General features: G+C 38.5%; 1 protein-coding gene across 1 annotated transcript in view; it reads right to left on the bottom strand.

The window, feature by feature from the left end:
• The window catches only part of LOC122710585 (trichohyalin), a 179,949-nt gene that overhangs the window by 57,675 nt on the left and 101,738 nt on the right, over positions 1-20,536 (bottom strand). Inside the window, exon 4 of the mRNA XM_043928514.1 lies at positions 4,638-4,730. Within this exon, the coding sequence (XP_043784449.1) occupies positions 4,638-4,730 (93 nt within the window). The remainder of the gene's footprint in view (positions 1-4,637; positions 4,731-20,536) is intronic.

Genomic DNA, 20,536 nt, shown 5'->3' with positions numbered 1-20,536 from the left:
GAGCAAGTTTGAAAGGTTCGCAGGGGCAAAGGAAATCCCCGCCCTATTCAAGAAACGCCTTGGTAAACTGTCGATGCAACCCGAAACGACCTTCTTTGAAGAGAATGTTTCGCAATAACAGGGAAACGTTCGACTAATCAATTCCCAAAAGCATCGAGCGTTATTTCGCTCGATTTCATTCTCGTCGACTCGATTCGACATTTTTGATTTCTTGCAACTCGTTTCAGAACGCGTGTTTCTTAAAAAAAAAAAAAAAAAAAAAGGAAGAGATAAAATGACAAAGATAGATGAAGATAATTCACAGGAATTATATACCTGAGATCGATGTATCTCTCTCTCTCTCTCTCTCTCTCTCTCTCTCTCTCTCTTATTATTTCGCATCGAAGATGAAACGCGGTTTAAATTCGGTGGAGAATTTAATTTAAAGAAGGTGGGAAAAAGCGTGCAGTATCCTGGCATGAGGTTGGCCACGTTCTAATGAAAATTGAGTTCTGTAAAGAAGGGAGGAAACGTTTAGTCAACATTGGCCGAGCGGGGAAAAGTTTCGAAGGCATCTCTTTAACGAGTGCAAATTGGGGTACATTGGAAAACTGCCAAACGTCCAAATGGAGGTAATAAGATATTCCATCCTGCTACCCCCATCGATTGTTGTAAGAAATTCCGAAAGTGTCCTCCAAACGCGACACTTCCCCGATAGCGATCAATTTTCCACGAATTTCATTCGGTTCCCCTATCCTTCCGTTTTGTCATTCACACCGTGATCCGAGCAAAATTGAATCATTGTAATAATTTTATCGCTCTCCACGCGATGAAGTATGAAATGGACGAAGAACACTTTCATAAATTACAACATTTTATTCTACGATGATCAAGATCTATTCCAACGTGCAATATAATATATTAGAAATATTAAACATACTAATAAAAATAAAAAATAATCAATTTCTAAGTGTATTGCACGTAAATTTCTTTTTCTTTGATTCAGAAAATAGGATAAATATTTTTCTATCGATTTTATATTTTTAATTTTAATCGAACGATGTGAAAATAATTTTCTTTTCTTTTTTTTTTTTTTCTTCTTCTAAGAAGTTATAATCAACTTTAATTAAAAGAAGACCGATGTAGCGGTGTACTTGGAACGAAGCCTGATAGAGCAATAATTTATACGCTTTTCTCTTATTCGTGGTCAGTTGGAAGGACAAATAATAATACGGTAACCCTATTTCGAGGTAGCACATACAGGGCAGAGTTTAAATTGGAAGCCGCCCGAGGGCTTCTCGTATGCAGTTAACAGGGGTTGTATCCAAGCCTCGGATATTCTACCCGACCACCGATTGCAGTTAACTTCGGCCACTATCCACGAGGATGATACAACGTAGGCGTGTTCGAGAACTCGTTTTGTATTATCTTTCATAACAGCGACCGTGAAATCCTTTCCTTTAATTACTGCATCCTGCGGTATAAAATGACTTGGTGCAGATCGGAAGAATTTTTTTAGACGCGATTTTTTCTTTCTCTCTTTTTTTTCCAGATACGCAGAAATACTCGACAGCTTTGAATTTTATCCACGACAAAAATTACTACGCTCTGTGATATTAGTAATATTGATTCAATGTCTATCAGGATGGTAGACGAAGTTTGCCTTTGTTAGAAGTTGGATAATAATAGGTATCCTGTAATTGTATTATAATACACCTATATACGTGTTAATTAATATCACAGTGTGCGATACACGCTTCTGAGATCTGTATTTGTTACCAAAGCGTTGAAACTTTAAATGATTGGATCGGGTTCCCGGTATTATTGATAACTTATATGCATCTTCTCTTCGTAAAGTGATTTTAATGATTAAGACAGTTTTACATTTTAATCGTCATATAATTCTTGTAAATGGTTTATTCAATATCCCTTATGAATTTTATTATTTCATCTTAGAAACGAAATAATATATTAACTCAAAAATCGATCAAGTTATCAGACGAATCAAAAAGTGATTTCCTTTTTGAATTTCAATAACAGAATTATTAATTTCTTCTACCTTCTTGACTCCCTTGTATCCACGAATAATGTTCTTTCATAAACTCGAATATAATTTTTATACAAATATCATTTTTTTACTGATTCATATTTCAAAAGTTCGAGTCAGCATCAGATCGGCGGCCAAAATAAAAATTGTTATTTCTCGATTCTTCGACGAAGAACTCTCGTACGTATCCCGCGTCTAACTATTCAACTAGCGAGCTATCGTCGCGAGGAAAATACTAAACGAGCAACAAACGGCCAATTCGTTTCGAGATCGAATGGGATTTCCGGGCGAAAAACAAATAAAAACTCTTCCGTCGCACTTGGGCAGCTTCCTAAGACTGTTGCCTTCGTCTCGAGGCTTGGCCAGCCAGGCCAAGGAAGGGGTTATCGACCCAGCCCTTAATACGTACACTTATCACGCTGCAATGATCCTGTTAGCAACTTTTTTCCACCTCTTCCCTCTCCCTCCTCTATTCTTTCCATAAAACGGACAGAGAGAGAGAGAGAGAGATGGAGAGACGGTTAAACAGAGCGGGTCTTTATTGGCTTTGGAAACCACGAAAGTGCTCGACCGACGTTTCTCGCGCTGACGGACCAAATTTCATCCAAGGCTGATGATAATATCGTTTCTCGAAACCGAGATCTCTCCTCTATACGACTAAACTGGGGCTATTTGTATCGATTATCCTTGTCCCTATTTTTATCGTATCAGGAATCGTAATGCTGACGAAGATAATTGCAATAATGGTAAAAGCGAATCGTAAGAAGTTAGGGAAGTGAACAGAAAGAATCGATGAATATCGACTTGAGAATTTATTATTTTAATCAAAAGGATAAAACGCGTACGAAATTTTCGATTGTCGTCAAAGTATCATCGAATATTCCGTCGAATATTACTTAGTGGGATAGTTTCACGCCTATCACTCGGCTCGTAAATTTTAATAATAACGGCATTCGTAAAATTATCACGTTGATCCGTGTAACGATATCGAAACATCGATCGTGCATCCGCGGAGTGATTATTCCATTATGATGCAATTACTTCACAACTATATTATAATGTATTCCTTGTTATATGTATATTGGACGTTAATTTAAACACGGGTGATACGCTGTGAATTGTTTCATCAACCGTGCGGTAGGATTATCATATCGAAGGTAATAATAATAATAATAATAATAATAATAATAATAATAATAATAATAGGTTGACACGAAATTACATTTAGCACCATTGTAACGCAAGACACGAGTCTCTTTGCCTTAATTAAAGAGCTACGCGAAATATTGTTTCTTTATTCCGTCAAAATTATTCGTCCTAGAAAAAAGAAAAAATTGGCACGTATGAATTACACGCTTTCAAAAAAGGAAAAAAAAAAACTAAAGAACGATAGACACAACTCAAAATAATATATATTATTTCATCATGTAATCACTTACACTATTTCATCAAATATCGTCCAATATTAATAAAAATTATTAATAGAATAGTTTCGAACTTTTTTAACGTGTACAATATATATACGTACACGTAAGAAGTATAATCCGATCCTATAAAGGTTAACTCGTTATATCCATTGAAATCGTTTTCCATTTCCATTCCCTTTACAATCGAGCCGGGGAACAAGCGGCGAATCAATACGAATTAAAATCCTTATTAACCGGATACCGTTGATACGAGCCGGGCGTGAGTGTTTGCTGGCCATTAAAATCACGGAAAAAACAATTAAAAACGCAGCGCCGGTACGTACGTGAATCGGCGACCGGGCCGATTTTAATTGCGAGCCGGTTCTCTATTAATTTCCTATAAATATCCCCGGCTGCGTCGACGTAATTGAAATAATTATCATGGAACGCGGGCAATCTGGTAATTAAGAGGCGCATCGAAACGAAGACAAAGTCGTGGAAGAGATATGTGTGTGTGTGTGTGTGTATATATATGGAAGGAAGAAGAGGAGAGAGGAGGGGAGGTTCACGTGTAAAACTACGGGTCTAAATTCAACGTATAACGGCAAAGCCGTTGGAACAAAACGTAACGATCGCGGGGACAAACAAATTTTCCGACCAGCCAACAGCTGCGCCACGATCCAACGATTTATTTGCCCGTCTAATGATGCGTGGAACGCTAATTAATTAACCTTCGTCGACGCAGCTGTCGTTTAAGAATCGACCGTGGCTCCCGTTCATTCGTCCATAATTACGTGACAAATTTTAATTAATCCACTGTAATTACCGAGAACCGGGGGGAGACAAAAGAGATATAGTATACGGACACATATTGTGCATACCGTGCCATGATTCAATGATTTCTTTAAGGATACGATGAGATAAAAGAGATAAATTTCGAAGATTCACAAACAAAAGATGGATATATATTCGTTTCTTTTAACACGTATTTCCGATATTTTTTTCAAAGATCTTAAAGATTTAAGGAAAGAAACGATACGATTTCAATGAAAGAGGAATTACTGGACACCCGGTATGTGCGATTATCGTTTTGTCGCGGGGAGCCACGTATTCCTATCTCCGTGGGGACGCGTCTACGACGACGACGGGAAACAGGAAGAAGAAGTTCCGAGGGACGACGATAATAAGAAGATTGGGAAACTTACCGACATCCTTGGAACCACCCCATGTACCCAGTTGCGCCTGGCGTGCTAATCGAGACAATGCGTCCACGTACACCCTGGATGCGGCTGCGGCTCCTGGAAAATAACGAAGCAGACACACACACGTTTACACCAAGTGTTTACCATCGCGATTTTTCTATACATCTTTCTCTCTTTTCTTCCTTTCCTTTTTTCTTTCTCGCCGCGATAATTCAACGACACGCTACTTTCTCTTTAATTAAAAGGGTCCACAGAGGCGCACAGAGATATACGGCTCCTTAATCGTATGGAAGTTCCATCGACTCGTCTGGGATGGGACCGTTTTTTAATTTCTCTTGGGAATTATTTAATAATTAAACCGTGTATTCTTCCGTGTATCCGACAATTGTTACTTTTCTCTTTCGATTATATTTTAATTTCTGCCTCCACTACGCGGGCGGATTAATATTTAGCAGGCGAGTAACGGGGTAGTCTTTGACCTTCCGCCTTCTTTTTCTTTCTCTTTACTTCGTCGTGTGTGATGGATCAATGAACGAATTAAATCCGTTGCTTTCTCTCTCTTTCTCTCTCTCTCTCTCTCTCTCTCTCTCTCTTTCTCTTTCTCTCGCGTTGAATATATACAGATGTGAGAATCGGTTACAAGGTATTGTTTAACCTTTTAAACGTTATAGTTTCACCAATACTTATTAAGTAAATAGTATTTTCCTATAAGATTCATTTTGATAAATAATCAGAATTGATAAAACAAAGAGAAAAGAATCAAGTAGGCTCGATAATACGGCGAATATAATTTCTTTTCGTGTAGTACATACGTCTTTTTTCTTAATACATTCAATTCCCAACTATTACAGATTTTATATATTTCAAAAGAAATTACACGATTTTGTATAATCTCTAACAACGTTTGTCTAAAAAAAATTTAATTACAATATTTTTTATAATATTTTACATACAAAAAAAAATAATCTACAAGCATTATTCGTGATTGTAAATTAAATTTGACGATACACAAGAATATCCCCGATACAAATATATCCATTATATATTCGCTAATTATCGATTACCTAATTGTTACATGTATACAATCAAATAAATAAATTAACCATCCAAATTACCGCTAATTCGAGGAAAATTAAAAGAGAACTTTTCCTTTTCCATATAATACAGCAACCCCTTACGTATAACGAAAGTCCAGCTCGTTCATAGTCTCGTCGAAGGGGTGGTGGAATAAAACCGCCGTTAGAAGTGGTCTGGTTATCAATAAAGAACGATCATTTCCCACGAAAAGTCCTCGTTAAAGGCTATGGGGTGGAAAAATTGGGACGGTACTAGGAAGAGCACGAATGGATGGTAGTATGAGTAGTGGAGGGGGGTGGTACAGTGGAAATTGGCCACTGTGTACCCTGTTTCCTCGGAGAATCCCTCATAAATACAAGGGTTGTTTGGTTCGTAACTGGCTGCCGTGGCGTAGGGAAAAAAAAGGAGAGAGAGAGAAAGAGAGAGAGGGAGAAAAAAAGGAAAGGGAAAAAGAAGGAAGAAAAGCTCGGACAAGAGGGATAGGGAATATCTCGAAAAGAATGAACTTGTATAAAAGTGTAAGGGTTGTTTTATGGCGAAGGGAGAGGCGATCGTTCTCCTTTTGTCCTCTTAAGATCGGCCCATGGTTCTCCCAAGGAGAATAGTGGACACTTTGGATTTAATTATGTAATCACGTTTCGAAGAAATGGAAGGGTGCGTTTGTTTCGAGCAGAAATGATTCTAATCCAACAGTGGGCCCTTTTTTTTAAATTTTATTAATCGAGAATAGATTTAATTTTAATAACTCAATATTTTGGGGAGATTATATAGTTTTTTCTTATGGAAAATTTCACTGTCGCACTTTCCTTGTTGCGATATAAGATTCCTCGACTTTTTCGTATAATGATAAAATATCTTCATTGATAATTATATAAAAATTATATTTTATTTGGAAAATTTTTAAAAATTATACCGTTAAAATTATTGATTAATCAAAGTGCTTCGTTTTATTTGGATATATGTATAGTTTCAAAATCTGAGAACGAATTTCCCCTTTATTCTGTTTAATCTTTCCGCGTTCGTGAAATTCTTTGGTAAAGGACTTTCCACCAGGCAACAGAGGCAAAAGAAAAAAGGAGGTCGAGGCTGATCTGGTTTACCCATTACGTTTTCCTCGAGGAAAATCGCTCGCCCCATTCATCCCTATTGAGACAAAAGCAAGGCATTAGACGTGCACCACAACCGAATACCAATTGCAACCGAGAAGCTCGAGTATTAAGTCGCACCCTCCAGTTTAATCCTTCTCGCTCTTCTTCAGGAACGATTGTGAACGCGTTGTGAATCGATTTTATATTTGTCAAAGTCATCTGTAAAATCTTAAATCTTTCTCGTTTTTTCTTTCATTTTTTTTTTTTTTTCCCCTTTTTAAACTAGAATCTCTTTCATCGATTTTACTCGCGATGCGTAAAATAATAAAATATAATAGAATATTATAAATTCTAGAAAGAAAAAGAAAAACGTATTTGTAATGCAATATGAACATGAAAGGATTAACGATTTATCACTCCATTATTCGTACTGGCTTCATTATCAAACGTGGAGAGAAATTTGAATAATTCTATTTTGTATATTCAATACTTTCATCACACGTACGAATAATTCTCTATAATTTTCCCATGTATATTTTATAAAGATAAGAATATTATCATCACATCGTCTTTTTTAAATTTAAAATTTTCACGAGTAGATTCACCTGTCTGACGTCTGAAATATTTAACAAAAAGTTGCGTTAATAACACAATTTCACGGAAAGTAGGTGAAACTAATTAATTAACCCTTTCGAGAAATCACACCCCCCTGTTTACTGTGATGTAAATTCGAACGACCTTGAAGCTTATAACCTCCATCGTACACCTCGAGTCCCATTCTGTTTCCTGGTCCTTGTCCGAATAGGTTTGCTTGACGGGGATGGAGGAGGCCACCCTCCACTCGTTACCGTGTTAATTGTTATTCTCGGTCGTTCTCCGTAATTACACAACGTTTCACGAGCAAAGGCCTCGCTCGACATCGAGTATGTAACGCCAAGGTTTCCCCCGGCACAGTACGCCCCAGTTGCAATTGGAAATTGGAATAATAATCCGGCCGGTATGAAATTAATTATCGATTATTTTCAACGCCTTTCGCCTATGTTCCTTCGTGGATAATTTCATTTCAAAATATCCCCTTTCGTGCCTGAACACGATTAAAATCCGTAGTTACGAACGTACATTCGGATTATCCTCTCTCTCTCTCTCTCTCTCTCTTATTTCCTACGAATTATTATCATTCCAACAAGATTATTATCTTTCGAAGATAAAGATTTTCTTGTTTCATTTCCATTAACATTCGGCCAAGACTGTTTACACTGCCTCACCGTTAAATTATATCCTAGTATCATATCCTTTCGTCTACAAAGTATTCAAAATTCAATAAAATTGAATTGTACTCAATTGAATTAACACCTATACTAGCTATTAAATAAAAATAAATTCCAAATCCAATTTCTCAAAAAAAAAAAAAATAAATAAATAAATAAATAAATAAAAAAGGAACCCCTGACGACACCCTTCACCCTATCAGATGAAATCCGCATAGTCGAACCCAACCTCGTAGAAGAGGGATCGTTTAAGCGAAATCATTCAGAATCCCATCCGGAAGGTTGAAAATCCCGAAAGGCGCGTACTGGAGAAATTTTCAACCGACAACATCCCTCCCTCCCCTCCCCCCCCCCCCTCGGAAATGAAGCGGAAGAGAGACGCGTGTAATCAAGCGGATGTCGACAAGCGGAATTTCGAAGAGGTGTGCCCCCTTCCTCCCCTCCCCCTCTCCCCCCTCGATACCGGGAAGGTTGGAAGGTTTCAAATATGACGCGGGGGAGCAGATTTCCAGAGTATTAGCAACCCCTCCGGTAAACCACCAGTCAGCACCACCAGGCCGCTTTTACGAGACGACGGCGCCTCGATTCTGACCTTGCGCGAGGCAAAACTCGCGTGAATACTCGAGACTGGGGTGGTCCTTTCTCCCTTCTTCCGCCTTCTTCCTCTTTCCCTTCTCCTCCTTCCCCACCCCCTACGTCTCACTTTCCGCGACTCTTTAACGTAGGAAACGCGTCTGGCTACCGGTGGAGAGAATCTGATTCCATGGTAATTGCGTAGTTTACTAGCTTGTCGGGAGTAGAAGAGACCTCGTGATTTGGAAAATTGGAGAATTATACTGAAAAAGATGTTTGTACTGTTATTCTCTTTTCACAGAATGTATAAAAGCTTGGATGAATTTCTAGACAAATAAAGTTCAAATAAAGTCGTGATCGAAAATACAAGTCGTGAAACAAATGATTTAATTTGGATTAAGGGAGGGATTTGGGAAAGAGTTATATATAATTTTCTTCTTTGGAAAGTAAGTAATATAATTGATTTTATTTGTTTTCCTTTTTAAGGAAAAATTTAATATCTCGCAATCGTGCAATCTTTCCGTGCAGGAAGGAGGGAAATTAGATGGATCGGATAAATTAAAAGTCTGATCTGTTTCCTGTGTCGCAATTTCATCCGAGCTTTTTATAATTCGGTTGATAATTGGAGATTAATCTTGGCGACAAACTCATCATAAGCCCGAATAAAATTCATCGATCACCTTTCGAAATTCATTCCACCGAAGGCAAATAGTGAAGATTCCCCGTTGAACTTTGCTCTTCAATCTTGGAGAGTGAATCGATCAAGCCATTTACATTCAAATATCCGTTTTGCAAACCTTCGTTTTCCTTATAACGAGGCACAATTTAATTTTCTTCGTTCTTGTAATTAAGCGGTTGCTAAATCGGTGCGAATGTTTCACGTTCAATTTAACTCAATTATCAATCATAGTATTACGAATAATATTAATACCAATAGCGATATTTAATAACATCAATATTAATAAGAACATTAATATTAATGTTAAGTAATTAATTTCATAATCATTCATGTTTATTTCATGATCGTTAATATTTAAAAATTGTAAATTTAAATTACGATACGAATGAAACAATATCCCCGTATATTCTTTTGTAACGAAACAATTTTGAGATAATTTATAATTTATCCTATAACGTATGAATCAAACATCGTTCAATTATATCGAATCGAAATTTGATTTCGAACGATATTTCCATTCTAAATAAGAAATACTAAATCCACATTTTACTGATACTGCAAATAATTCTACTTCTTCTTCATAATAATAATATTATTATCAAGATAATATGATATCTCTTCCTCAATTAAAAACTCGTTCTTATCTCTCACAAATTTCCAACGAACGATAGAACGAAATTCCAAGAAGAATGCAATCGATACAAAAGAATTTATCCCCACGCCGATAAACAGAAACCCTTCTCACAAAGGTTCAAAGAACACGTCGGTCAGATTCGAGAAGAACCTACCCTTCCCTGGACATTAAATCACACAGCTCGATGCTAATTAAGCATAGTTACCACGCCATCCGAATTAACTCTGCGAATTCTCTCGATGGGTTGACAAAAACCGTCCCCCCATTCTCTCCTCCCCCTCCCCCTCCGAGCTTAGCTCGTTCGCCTGTCCGCGGAACACGGACATAACGAGATGTGGGTCTGAAAAACGCGAGCCACGCAAGGGAGGGTGGTGTGTGGTGGAGGGGTAAACAGGAGGGGAAAGGGTCTGAAAGGATGCGACTGAATCGGATTCGTCGTCAACTAATTCGTTTCAAAAACCGGAGGCGACGGAGCCAGTCAATTAGCGCTTCCCTCTCCCTCTTCCCCCTCCCCTTGTATCCGGGGGTAAGCTGCCTCGGAAATATGGGCTTTTCCATCCGAGCTATTTAAGAGCGATGACGACGACGACGACGACGACGACCATCGTTGATTACCTTGGCGGGGATTCCGGGGCGTTGGAATACTGGAGGGGGAGGGGGTGGATAGACGGAGGCTCGTGAAAACGCTTTCGATCGGAGGCGTTCTATGGGGAAAAAAAAAAAAAAAAAAGAAACGAACGTTCCATCCGTTTGGTGGTATTTCGAATTATCAGGGATGCAATCCTGCGAAGAGGATATGTGCGGATTGAATTGTGGAACGGCTCGAGCAAATGTAGGGTTTGTTAAATTCTCTTCCGATCACTTGTTGCGATTTAGTCTTTAATTCTTTCGAAGCTGTGAATGGAATTATGGAAAAGTGAGGTACGGTGGATTAAGTTTCTTTTTTTTTTCGTATCAAAATGTCTCCTTTCAGCGTTTAAAAAGAATGAAATTATCGTAGCCTCTTCAGCATTTCGAAGAAAAATTAAAATTTCGTCGGGACAAGCTCCGAAGATCTCTCGTTTTTCGACTATAATAATTAACGAGCGCAACATTATTGTAACGCAATTGAACATCTCTTTCATCTGGAACGCAAAAATCACACTGTTACACAGGAAATGAGGAAATGAATCACGTAAAAAAAAAAAAAGAGAGGAAGAACAATTATTCAAATTGAACCACGACGCGTTTCAATTTCAACAGCGGTGTAATTCCGCGGGGGGGAGGGAGGAGGGGCGCATCGTCATCGCGTTAATTCAATGCAAAAGCTTTGAAACACGCCCCCAGGATAGACGACGCGCGTATATCTTTGACGAGCGTTACCAATTCACAGCCGGCTCGTTTGTTTACTGAAAAACAGGCTGGCAGAATGAAACGAGTGTTTAAGAGAGATTTGAAGGGTAGAACTCCAGAGAGTCTCGCTCGCGAGAACCGCCTCCAGGCCCTGAACTCTTCTTCTCCTCCCCTCTTTTCCTCCTTTTCTTTCTTTTTTTTTTCTAAATTTTTCTCCTCAGAATAGTCGGGACTGTTCTCTCATCATCGACGAGAAGAAGAGGAAGAGCATGCCAAATAACGTGAACTAGGAACGACAAGGAGGGAATCGTATCCAATCCTGTTGCAGGATCACAAGGAGGGGGTGGTATTTTTTTAAAATTAAATTTCTCGCCCCGTTGGATAGAACGGTCTCTTCTCTCCTCGGCCTGAAACAATAAGTAAAAGACATCCCTCCAACCAACAACCCTCTTCCCTCTCGCTCGTTCATTCTCACCCTCTTTCTTCCTTCCTCTTCTCTATTACCATTTCTCTCTCTCTCTCTCTCTCTCTCTCTCTCTCTCTCTCTCTCTCTTTTTCTCTTTCGAGGAGAAACAAGGCAGGTTGAGGTTGAAGTATAGAAAGTCGGAACGCGGTTGAGTTCTCTCGTTCAAGAGGGTATCATAATTTACGCTTCACTCGTTTCCTCCTACGTAACGTGTACGAATGAAGCATAAATTCACCCCCGCGCGCCTTCCCTCCTTTTCCGTCTCTTTTTCCTTGCCCGAGCACGGGAGGGGTGGGTACTTGTATCCCCGAACAGGGAACGTTTAGCAGCGCGAAAACCCGTGGACGAGGAAAGGAAAGGAAAGAGAGGATGGAAGGAAGGAAGGAAAGAAGGAAGGAAGGGTTTAAAGGGTGGAGATAGGGATGGGCGAGACGAAATGAAGGAAAAGGTTCTGCCTCCCTTTCCTCTGTAGTTCCACGCTACGGTTTGTTTCATTTACACTACGCGAACGAACGATGGATCATATCAAAGATGCACGCGTGAAAATTATGCGTGCGCAAATTGGTGGTGGGGTTGTGGCGGAAATGTAATTCTATACGTGGAAAATGGGGAAGAGTATTCCACCTTGCGTGAGACCGTCTTTATGAATTTTTGAACCTGCATTAATTTTTATTTCTCTGGATCCAGAGAAGAAAGCAACTATCTCTGTGAAATGAAATTCTATTTTTCTATCTGAGAGTGAGAGAAATGGAATCGAGATAAATATATATATATATATATATATATATATATATATATATATGTAGAGATATATATATAGATAAATAGAGACACATTGACTGCAAGTTTCAATTCTTCTCTCCTCCTTCTTTTTCTTGGTAAAGCTTTCGAATTTTCTCGTAGGATTATTTTATAGAATTGTCTTTTTTTTGTCGTCAATTTCTTCGAACGAATTCGAAGATCTTTCGATTCCTCGGAAATCTTTTTTTTACGAGATCAAAGAATTTCATATTTTACCTTCCTCCCTTGTCCAATTATCCAGTAAAGAGGGTAGAAACGTGTAGAAGGAAAGACCTTTTCGAGAATTTTATTCCACCGATAGAATTTTATCTTTATTCTCTTGTTTTTGTCCGATCTCGAACACCTGGATACCGCTGTTCCCATGATTCTTTGCCGCGTTTATTTATCGATGAAAAGAAAATGGAACGGTGAAAATAAAAAGTTTGGAGTGTTTGGTTCGTTGTATTTTTTTTCACCTGAGATTAACCTGGATAACGTTAAATCGTCGCGCGACGTATCAGAAAAAATTAACATATCCAGCACGCGTTATCTTTATTTAATTTTATTTCTACGGGGAAACCCGTATTTTTCCGTTATAAAAGCGGCAACGATTCTCAAAATCTCATGAATATCTTGATATATCGGTACTTGGTATTTCGAGAGAATCTTTCTTTTAAAATTTACCTTTAAACCTGGCGTTGGCTCTTACCGTTTCCCAAGAGTTTATCTTTCCTTTATTCACATGGAAATCGAGGGGAGGGGAGGGAAGGGGGGAAAAAAAAGAAAAACGAAGCAGGAAACATCGCGACCATGAATACAGATTACCTTCTTTCATTCTATTAAACTCGCTTGTTATAAATCAAAATATATATACAACTCGAGTAAGAATTTCTGAAACGAAGAATTTCTCTCGTCCATTTATCAAGAGATAAACGTTCGATTAAATTTGAAAAATTTTAAGCAAGGAATATTTTTTTTAGCGTTAAAGTGTTCTGTTATTTCGTTTTTAAAATTGATTCCATAAAATTGAAGAATCGAACCGTGTCACAATGAATGAAAAATAATTGAGTTACGAAATAATTTTATTTCGTAATTATTTATTTTATCTTCTCGTTGCTAAATTTTAGAAAAATCTATCGATCTAATTTCAATATTAGAAATAACATTCCTAAATTTGAAACTTAATAATGTAAAAATCTTATTATTATAATACATCCAAAAGCTTAAAATTCTTTCCTGAAACAAGCTCAACGAAAATCACGCACCGCGAATTAAACAAAAAAAAAAAAAAAAAAGGGAAAAATTATTCCCTGTATAAAAATTAATCGAAAAATTTCACTTTCCAACTAAAAAAATCCAATTCAAACGTATCCAATAAATTTTAAAAAAATTCGATTCCACGGTGTCCACGGTAAAATAACCTCGGACCGATTATCTTCTCGTATCCAATCAATGGATCGATTTTATTTTTTTTTTTTTTTACACCAGAAATCTATTCACTCTCCGTTCGCGCTACACGTCCCCTTCTCACGATCTCAAAATATTGGAATAGCCTAACGGTGGGAGAAAGAGTCGAGGAGGAGGGGGGAGAAAGACGCGTGGCAAACGAACGAAAACAAAGGGAAGAGGGGGGGGGGGCTGGTAGAGCGGAAGAGACAAAGCTGTCCTCGGTCACACTGGGATTTTGCGAGTTTCCACAACACGGAGCCGGGGTATTAACCTGGATAACAATAAACGTTAAGGTCCGGTGCAGGAGCGGTGGCTGCGCTTCCGGTACGCTTGCACCACCGGAATAATCCACAGACGTACGGTAAAGCGCGGCAGTCTAACGTGAAAATAGCCCCTGGAACGTGGCCGCAACTGTTTCGAATTATTCCACGATCGTGGAATCGTGTCGCCCCGTGTCTTTGTGATTTTCCCCTCTTCGAAAAAAGGGGGAACGCGTCTCTCGTTGCATTTTCTCTAAGCAATTCGAGACTGGGATAAAATAATTTTCTCCGTTCCTTCTTTATTTCAATTCAGAGATCCCATTAAGTATCATTAACGATCGATCCCATTGAAATTCGAAAAGCGATCGCCTGGAATGATTCGCCTTGGATTCGCTAGGAAAAAAAAAAGCGATATATATTTTTGTTTGAAAAAGTGGATTAATATTTATATAATTTTTATTCGCAACTTGAAGATTTTAATTTTAGAGATTTTTACCTTTGAGATTTGAGTTACCAGTCGCATTTATTCTGCGCGTAAAAGGCACGAGAGTACAATCGATGGGTCATTATTTCGTGAAAGAGGATCGAAGGCGATTTATTTTTCTTCGCCTTTTGAGCGGGATGATGACGAAGCACGTCGAGCACTTATGTATAGAGAAAGTTACGTGTATGCTTTTCGTTATTAATTACCTTGCTCGTTGGAAAATCTGCTCTTCACATCTGAGAGAGACTCCGCGTGACATGGCGGAAACAAGATAAATTTGATGGAAAAAATTCGAAAAAGAGATGAACGAGAGGAAGACGGTGATAAAGCAACAGCAAGTCATAAAATTCATGCATTTTATAATAATTACACCAACAAGTTTTATTAACAAACTCAATTTCACTCTGATATTAATGAAACTTTGTGAATATAATACACAGCTCAATGATTGTATGCACCAATCTTTTTTTTTTAAAATATTATTTTTTGTGTAAAATTAAAGAATAATTTTAAATTTTAATACATTTAATATTCTATTGTTTCAGTATTCAAAACATGAGAAAAATTGGAATTTTGATAATTCACCCCTTTAAAATTCTTCTGCCTCATCGTGCTTTAAATACGAATTTTCATTAAGATCAGAATCAAACGAATTTTCTTCGATAATAAATCACTCAGTTAAAATCAGAATTATAATAAACTTTTTATCTCAACTATTTACTGTACTTAATTTACCAAATTTCAATCGATAAAAAATATTTGCATCCAAAAGGGGATGGAATAGAAAATTTATTCCATCCCATACATACTATTCCTTTAAATAGACACCCCTTTCCAACCTCATCAGCTTCGCACATCCCCCCTCCTCTCCCCTGAAAACGTTGGATATCCATGATGTCATAAAGGATCCAATGAATCGTTCCTTCGAATCTTCGATCGAATCACCAAGATCAGCAAGATCTCTCTCATCGACGATGAAGTTCTCGAAGGAATGTGGAAGCCTCTAACGTTGATCGCTAGAGAACGAGATACAGATAAATAGACAGATAGAGAGAGAGAGAGAGAGACAGAGAGAGAGAAATGGTCCAACGGGGTAGAAACGCTGAGCAACCCCGAAATTGCCCACCCCACCTTGTTTGCGGCCAGCCTAGCGGAGGGTGGTTCCAGGCAGAGGGAAGAGGGAATCAGAAGGTTGTTGGGGCAAAGGCATCAGGAATTGGAATCTGTCCGAATGTGAACGATCCCCCTCCTCCTCCTTCAAGGGGGATCTGTACACGTACGTGTCCATGGACAGTGTCTTCGAGCTGTCTCCAAGTTGCACGCAAAGCCAACCAATCATCCTTCGTCTTCGTTCTCAACTATCGGCAAACTTTCGCCTGTTGGAATGAACGTGTCCCGGTCTGATGGATCAACCACCGATCGCGACCCACTATTAGAACGTTTCGAAATTGAGTCGAGGAATCTTGGTGGTATTCCGTTTATTCGTTTGTTATTTTTCTTCTTTTATTATTATCGTGGACGAAGGCAATTTGGTTAGAGGGATGATTTGTATTGGAAGGAGTATTTGCGAGATACGCGAGATTCGAAATATAAAATTACAGGGGAATTTTTGAGAAGACTGGAGGAGAACATTCCGATATATTGAAAATGGTTACGTGAACAATTTTGTCACACCCCTGCGATATCTCATGTACGCAATAACCTTCGCTCACTTTGGTATTCGCCACCGTTTCACATCAATTTGTCAATGCCACAAGATTCTCCCCTATTGACGGATCAATTTGATATGATATTGGAGAGGGGAGGAAGGGGCATTTATAAGACCGTCTTCTTGCAGCATTCTTGATTAACTTTTCAACCGTTTAAAAACAATTGCACGTCATCAGTCTCGTTTAATATCTTGCACGAGCTGTCGAGCGAATTGTAAATATTTTATATTGAATGCCTGTATGTATGGATGGAAGATCAATTTCCTTCGAATTTTTAAAACAATTTTCGTAAATATTTCTGCTTAAAATTATATATGAAAAGATAAAGAATCCGCCGTGTGCTTTAATTTTAATTATAAACAACACAATCCATACTCTCTCCGTTTCAACTGAGACGCATTTTCGATCGACAGGGGAAAGAAAAACGATCGAAAACTCAATCGATCGAAAATTACGTTGGAAAGAAAAATTGCCCCTCTGTCGAGAAAACGAACCGTTGTCGATGATAGCGCGACACCCGTCTTAAGCAATCGATCGCAGACTGGAAAAACCGATACGCGCCCGCGACAGATTTTTCCTCGAATCGAGACACGCGGTTATAGCGGTGCAATTTCACGGCTGAACGCCTGGCCGCGAAATAAAAAGCCGCGAGTAACCGACGAAGGGGGTACAATTGAAAACGTTGACGTGTTCGGCGGCTGCATAACGAGAGTCATTCCTCAAGCACGAAACTTTGCCGAGGGGAGGGAATAAATGGCGTCGTCGTATTTTTTCCCCCTTTTCTCTTTTTTCTTCCTTTTTTCGGCCACGATCCGTCACCACGGTCCGTTTTCCATCCCCGATTTCGTGGAAATTCTTTTTCTCCGTTCCAACGATCGAAATATCGATTCGTGCGAACGAAGCCACAGACGGGGAAAATATTATTATTTCGATTTTTGCTTTTGGTAATTCTACTCTCCCCTCCCCTCGAACACATTGTTCGTGAACACGCGCGTGAGAGAAAATTATTTTAAAAGAAGGTATTTTAGAAAGGATCTCTCGGATAATTGTTCGTGATCGATAACATTGTAATGTTGTGTGCGTGAAGAATTTTTCATGTATCGTGGTAAAAAAAAAAAAAAAAAAGAAGTATATACACGTGTTTTAAAAATAATTGGATCAAGTTGGAAGAATTTTTCGTGTAAAGGAACTAAGAGACGATACTTGGAAATTTGCAAATTCCATAATTGTACTGCTAATTTCCCCGACAATTCTGAATTGAGCGTGGCGACAAATTAAGCTATTGACGACACGGAGGTGGGTAAGCGCTTTTAATTAGAAAAGTCTCTCTTTCCACGCTCGTCAAAACACGATTCCAGTTCCGAACACGAGTGCCCGTCCTAATTTCCCTTACAATGAGACATCGCACACTCCAATTAAAACCGACTCGCCTGAAATTCATCCTTCTTTTTCACCCCCTCGTTTCCTAGAAGGTTTCCATCACCAACTCCTTTCGTCCCTATTACATTTTTCATGCGCTCTCCTCGAAAAAAATATATAATCTCTTCTAAAAAGAAACGAACGAACGATGATCAAAACTTCCCTCAAAACTTCTCCCCTCCCCCTCCCCAAACTCGAAACAAAAATCTCCTTTCGACAATGTTTCCATTCACGATCCATCCATCCACGCTCAAATAACTCGTCGAATACCTTTTATATCGCGCTCGAATATATCGTGTCCCAAACAATTCTCAATAAATTCCCCCCTCCTCCACGTGCGTGGAAACAGGGGGATTAACGACGTTTTAAGCGTCGTGGCGCCACCCCCAGAATTTCTATTCGCAAGCTTATCCGAAAGTACGCGAGTCACGCGTCAAGGAGATATTGTTTCTCGCGTAATACACTCGATATGCGTCCCCCATAAATCACCACGGCGAGAGAAGACAGAGGCGAAGAAGAAGGGATTGCTTGTCGATATACGCTCGGATCAAAATATCCATTTTTCACGATTTAATACAGCCTGTATACGGGGGAGATCTTTGGGGGTAGGGGGAGGGATGTAGAGGAGAGAAGGCAACAGCTGCCAACGGCAACCCGTACTCCAGGATCCTGGAATCGTAAAATTCGTATATGAAACGCGTGAATGAAACTTGCACCGTGCACGCAACGTGGTGTCTTGTGTATATGTGTATAAGTTCAGGAACTTATGTTTTCTAACAATGAGAAAAACGTTGTTATAAAAAGTGTCGCGGATTTATTTGTGATGCGAGGCTAGAGAAAGTACGTTTCTTTTTTTTTTTTTTTTTCTTTAGACAAAATTTATCCACGAAATAATAAAAATTTATATATAAGTATTCTGTTTAGTGTACGAAATTAGTTGATGATTTGAAATACACGATATGTTCTGTTTGTTTTCGAATTATTTTTTTAACACGATGTATCTGATTACCTTCACAAGAGATGCTTGTACGTTTCTTCTATTGTCTATAATTTTCAATTTTTTGTTTCCACACACGACAACACATTGCTATGCATAATAATTCGTATGAAATATTAATTTTCTATATCGAATATCGAAATCTATTAGAAAATATCGATGAAGAATTCAATTTATATCTATTCCCCTAAAAGAATTAGTGAAACGCAAAATTTATTACAAAGCAAGATCAATTCGAACTTTAAACGAAATTAAATTGATTTACCATACACTTGATGATCAATTTATGAACATTTTCTTTTTTTTTTTTTTTCATTCTTTCCACCTGCTATTATAAAACACTTTGCTATTATAAAACACTTTGTACGTACAATTGCAAAAAAAAAAAAAAAAAAAAAGAAAAGAAGCTGGTCCGTGGAAAATTTCTCCCATTGAAAGTTTGTTGGATGGTCGATGACATCGAATGGTGTCACGTGGCACCACGGGGAACCACATAAATTTTCCTTGGCGTTGAAAAATAATAAACGCCGTCGAAAGAAGCCTGTGAAGCGTTGCCGCTCTGGAGAGAATAGAAAGAAAAAAAAATAAATAAATAAATAAGCGAGGAAAGGGGAGAGGAAAGAGGAGGAAGGGATTGTTCTTCTAGCAGCAAGTTGCTTAAAAAAGAAGGGGAAACGGGTTTGCGTGATACTTTGAAAACAGCCGAGGAACGAAGAAACTTAGTTTTCCGGCTGGATGCCTCGTAAAAATTTTAATGCGAGCGCCGCCGGCCAAGAAACTTCGATCCTAGGGAATTTTAATAATAACAATAAAAATATCCAGCCGCCTAGTTGAAATCAAGTTCGAATCGGACGAGAACGTTTCCGCAAGTGGAATATCGGCGTATTTCCTTCCTTCGACCATCGCTCGAGGGGGATGAAAAATTATAGGGAGAGAAAGAGAGAGAGAGAGAGAGAGAGAGCTTTTATCGTCGCTCAATTAAAACTCCATTTCTCACTAGGACTTTTCATTTTCCACGCCGATGTCGTGGACAGTCATCCGAACTTCTTGAACCAACTTCCCTGTAATCGTCCCTTGATTCATTCATCATTGAGCAACCAAGTGTTGGTTCTTTGCCGGTTTTCTAGTTCTTTTTTGTCACTTTTATTACTGTGATTAAGCGATACGTAATTATCATCAGAGGAGCGAAACTTTTGTAGGAAATTCTATTCTATTCTTTCAATTACAAAAAAGAATAACACTCGAATTTAATTCTTTAGAGCTTGAATCATCGTCACCTTTTCCATCACAATGTGAAATTGTTGAAGTGAAATATGTCACTGAATGTCGGTATCACATTGTATCCACGTCAGAGTATCTTAAAAAAACGTAATAATACGTAAAAGTTAAGTGCAAATTATGAATTATGATTATGAGAGTGAGCTCTTAAAACAACTGAGATTTCATCTGAAAAGGTAAGCTTGTTCAGACTTCCATTTTTTTCAAAGTTTCCCCCATTTTCGACGAATTTTGTTGTCGAGACACAAGTTCCTTCAACTATCGTTTATCATCTTGCGTGTTCCACGTTGATTAGAAAGCGAGAATAAGGTCCCCCAGGAGCTTCTAAATTACTCGTTAGTGTGTTTATCGTGGCCTACCAGAAGACAGACGAAACAGTGGCTCGTAATTTCTCTGGAAGATTAATAGA

This window comes from Apis laboriosa, unplaced genomic scaffold (assembly GCF_014066325.1).
Source record: "Apis laboriosa isolate Shangri-la unplaced genomic scaffold, ASM1406632v1 scaffold108_cov151, whole genome shotgun sequence".
Taxonomy (NCBI): domain Eukaryota; kingdom Metazoa; phylum Arthropoda; class Insecta; order Hymenoptera; family Apidae; genus Apis; species Apis laboriosa.
Note: the sequence above shows the minus strand (reverse complement) of the source record. Positions and strands in the feature narration are given on the sequence as shown.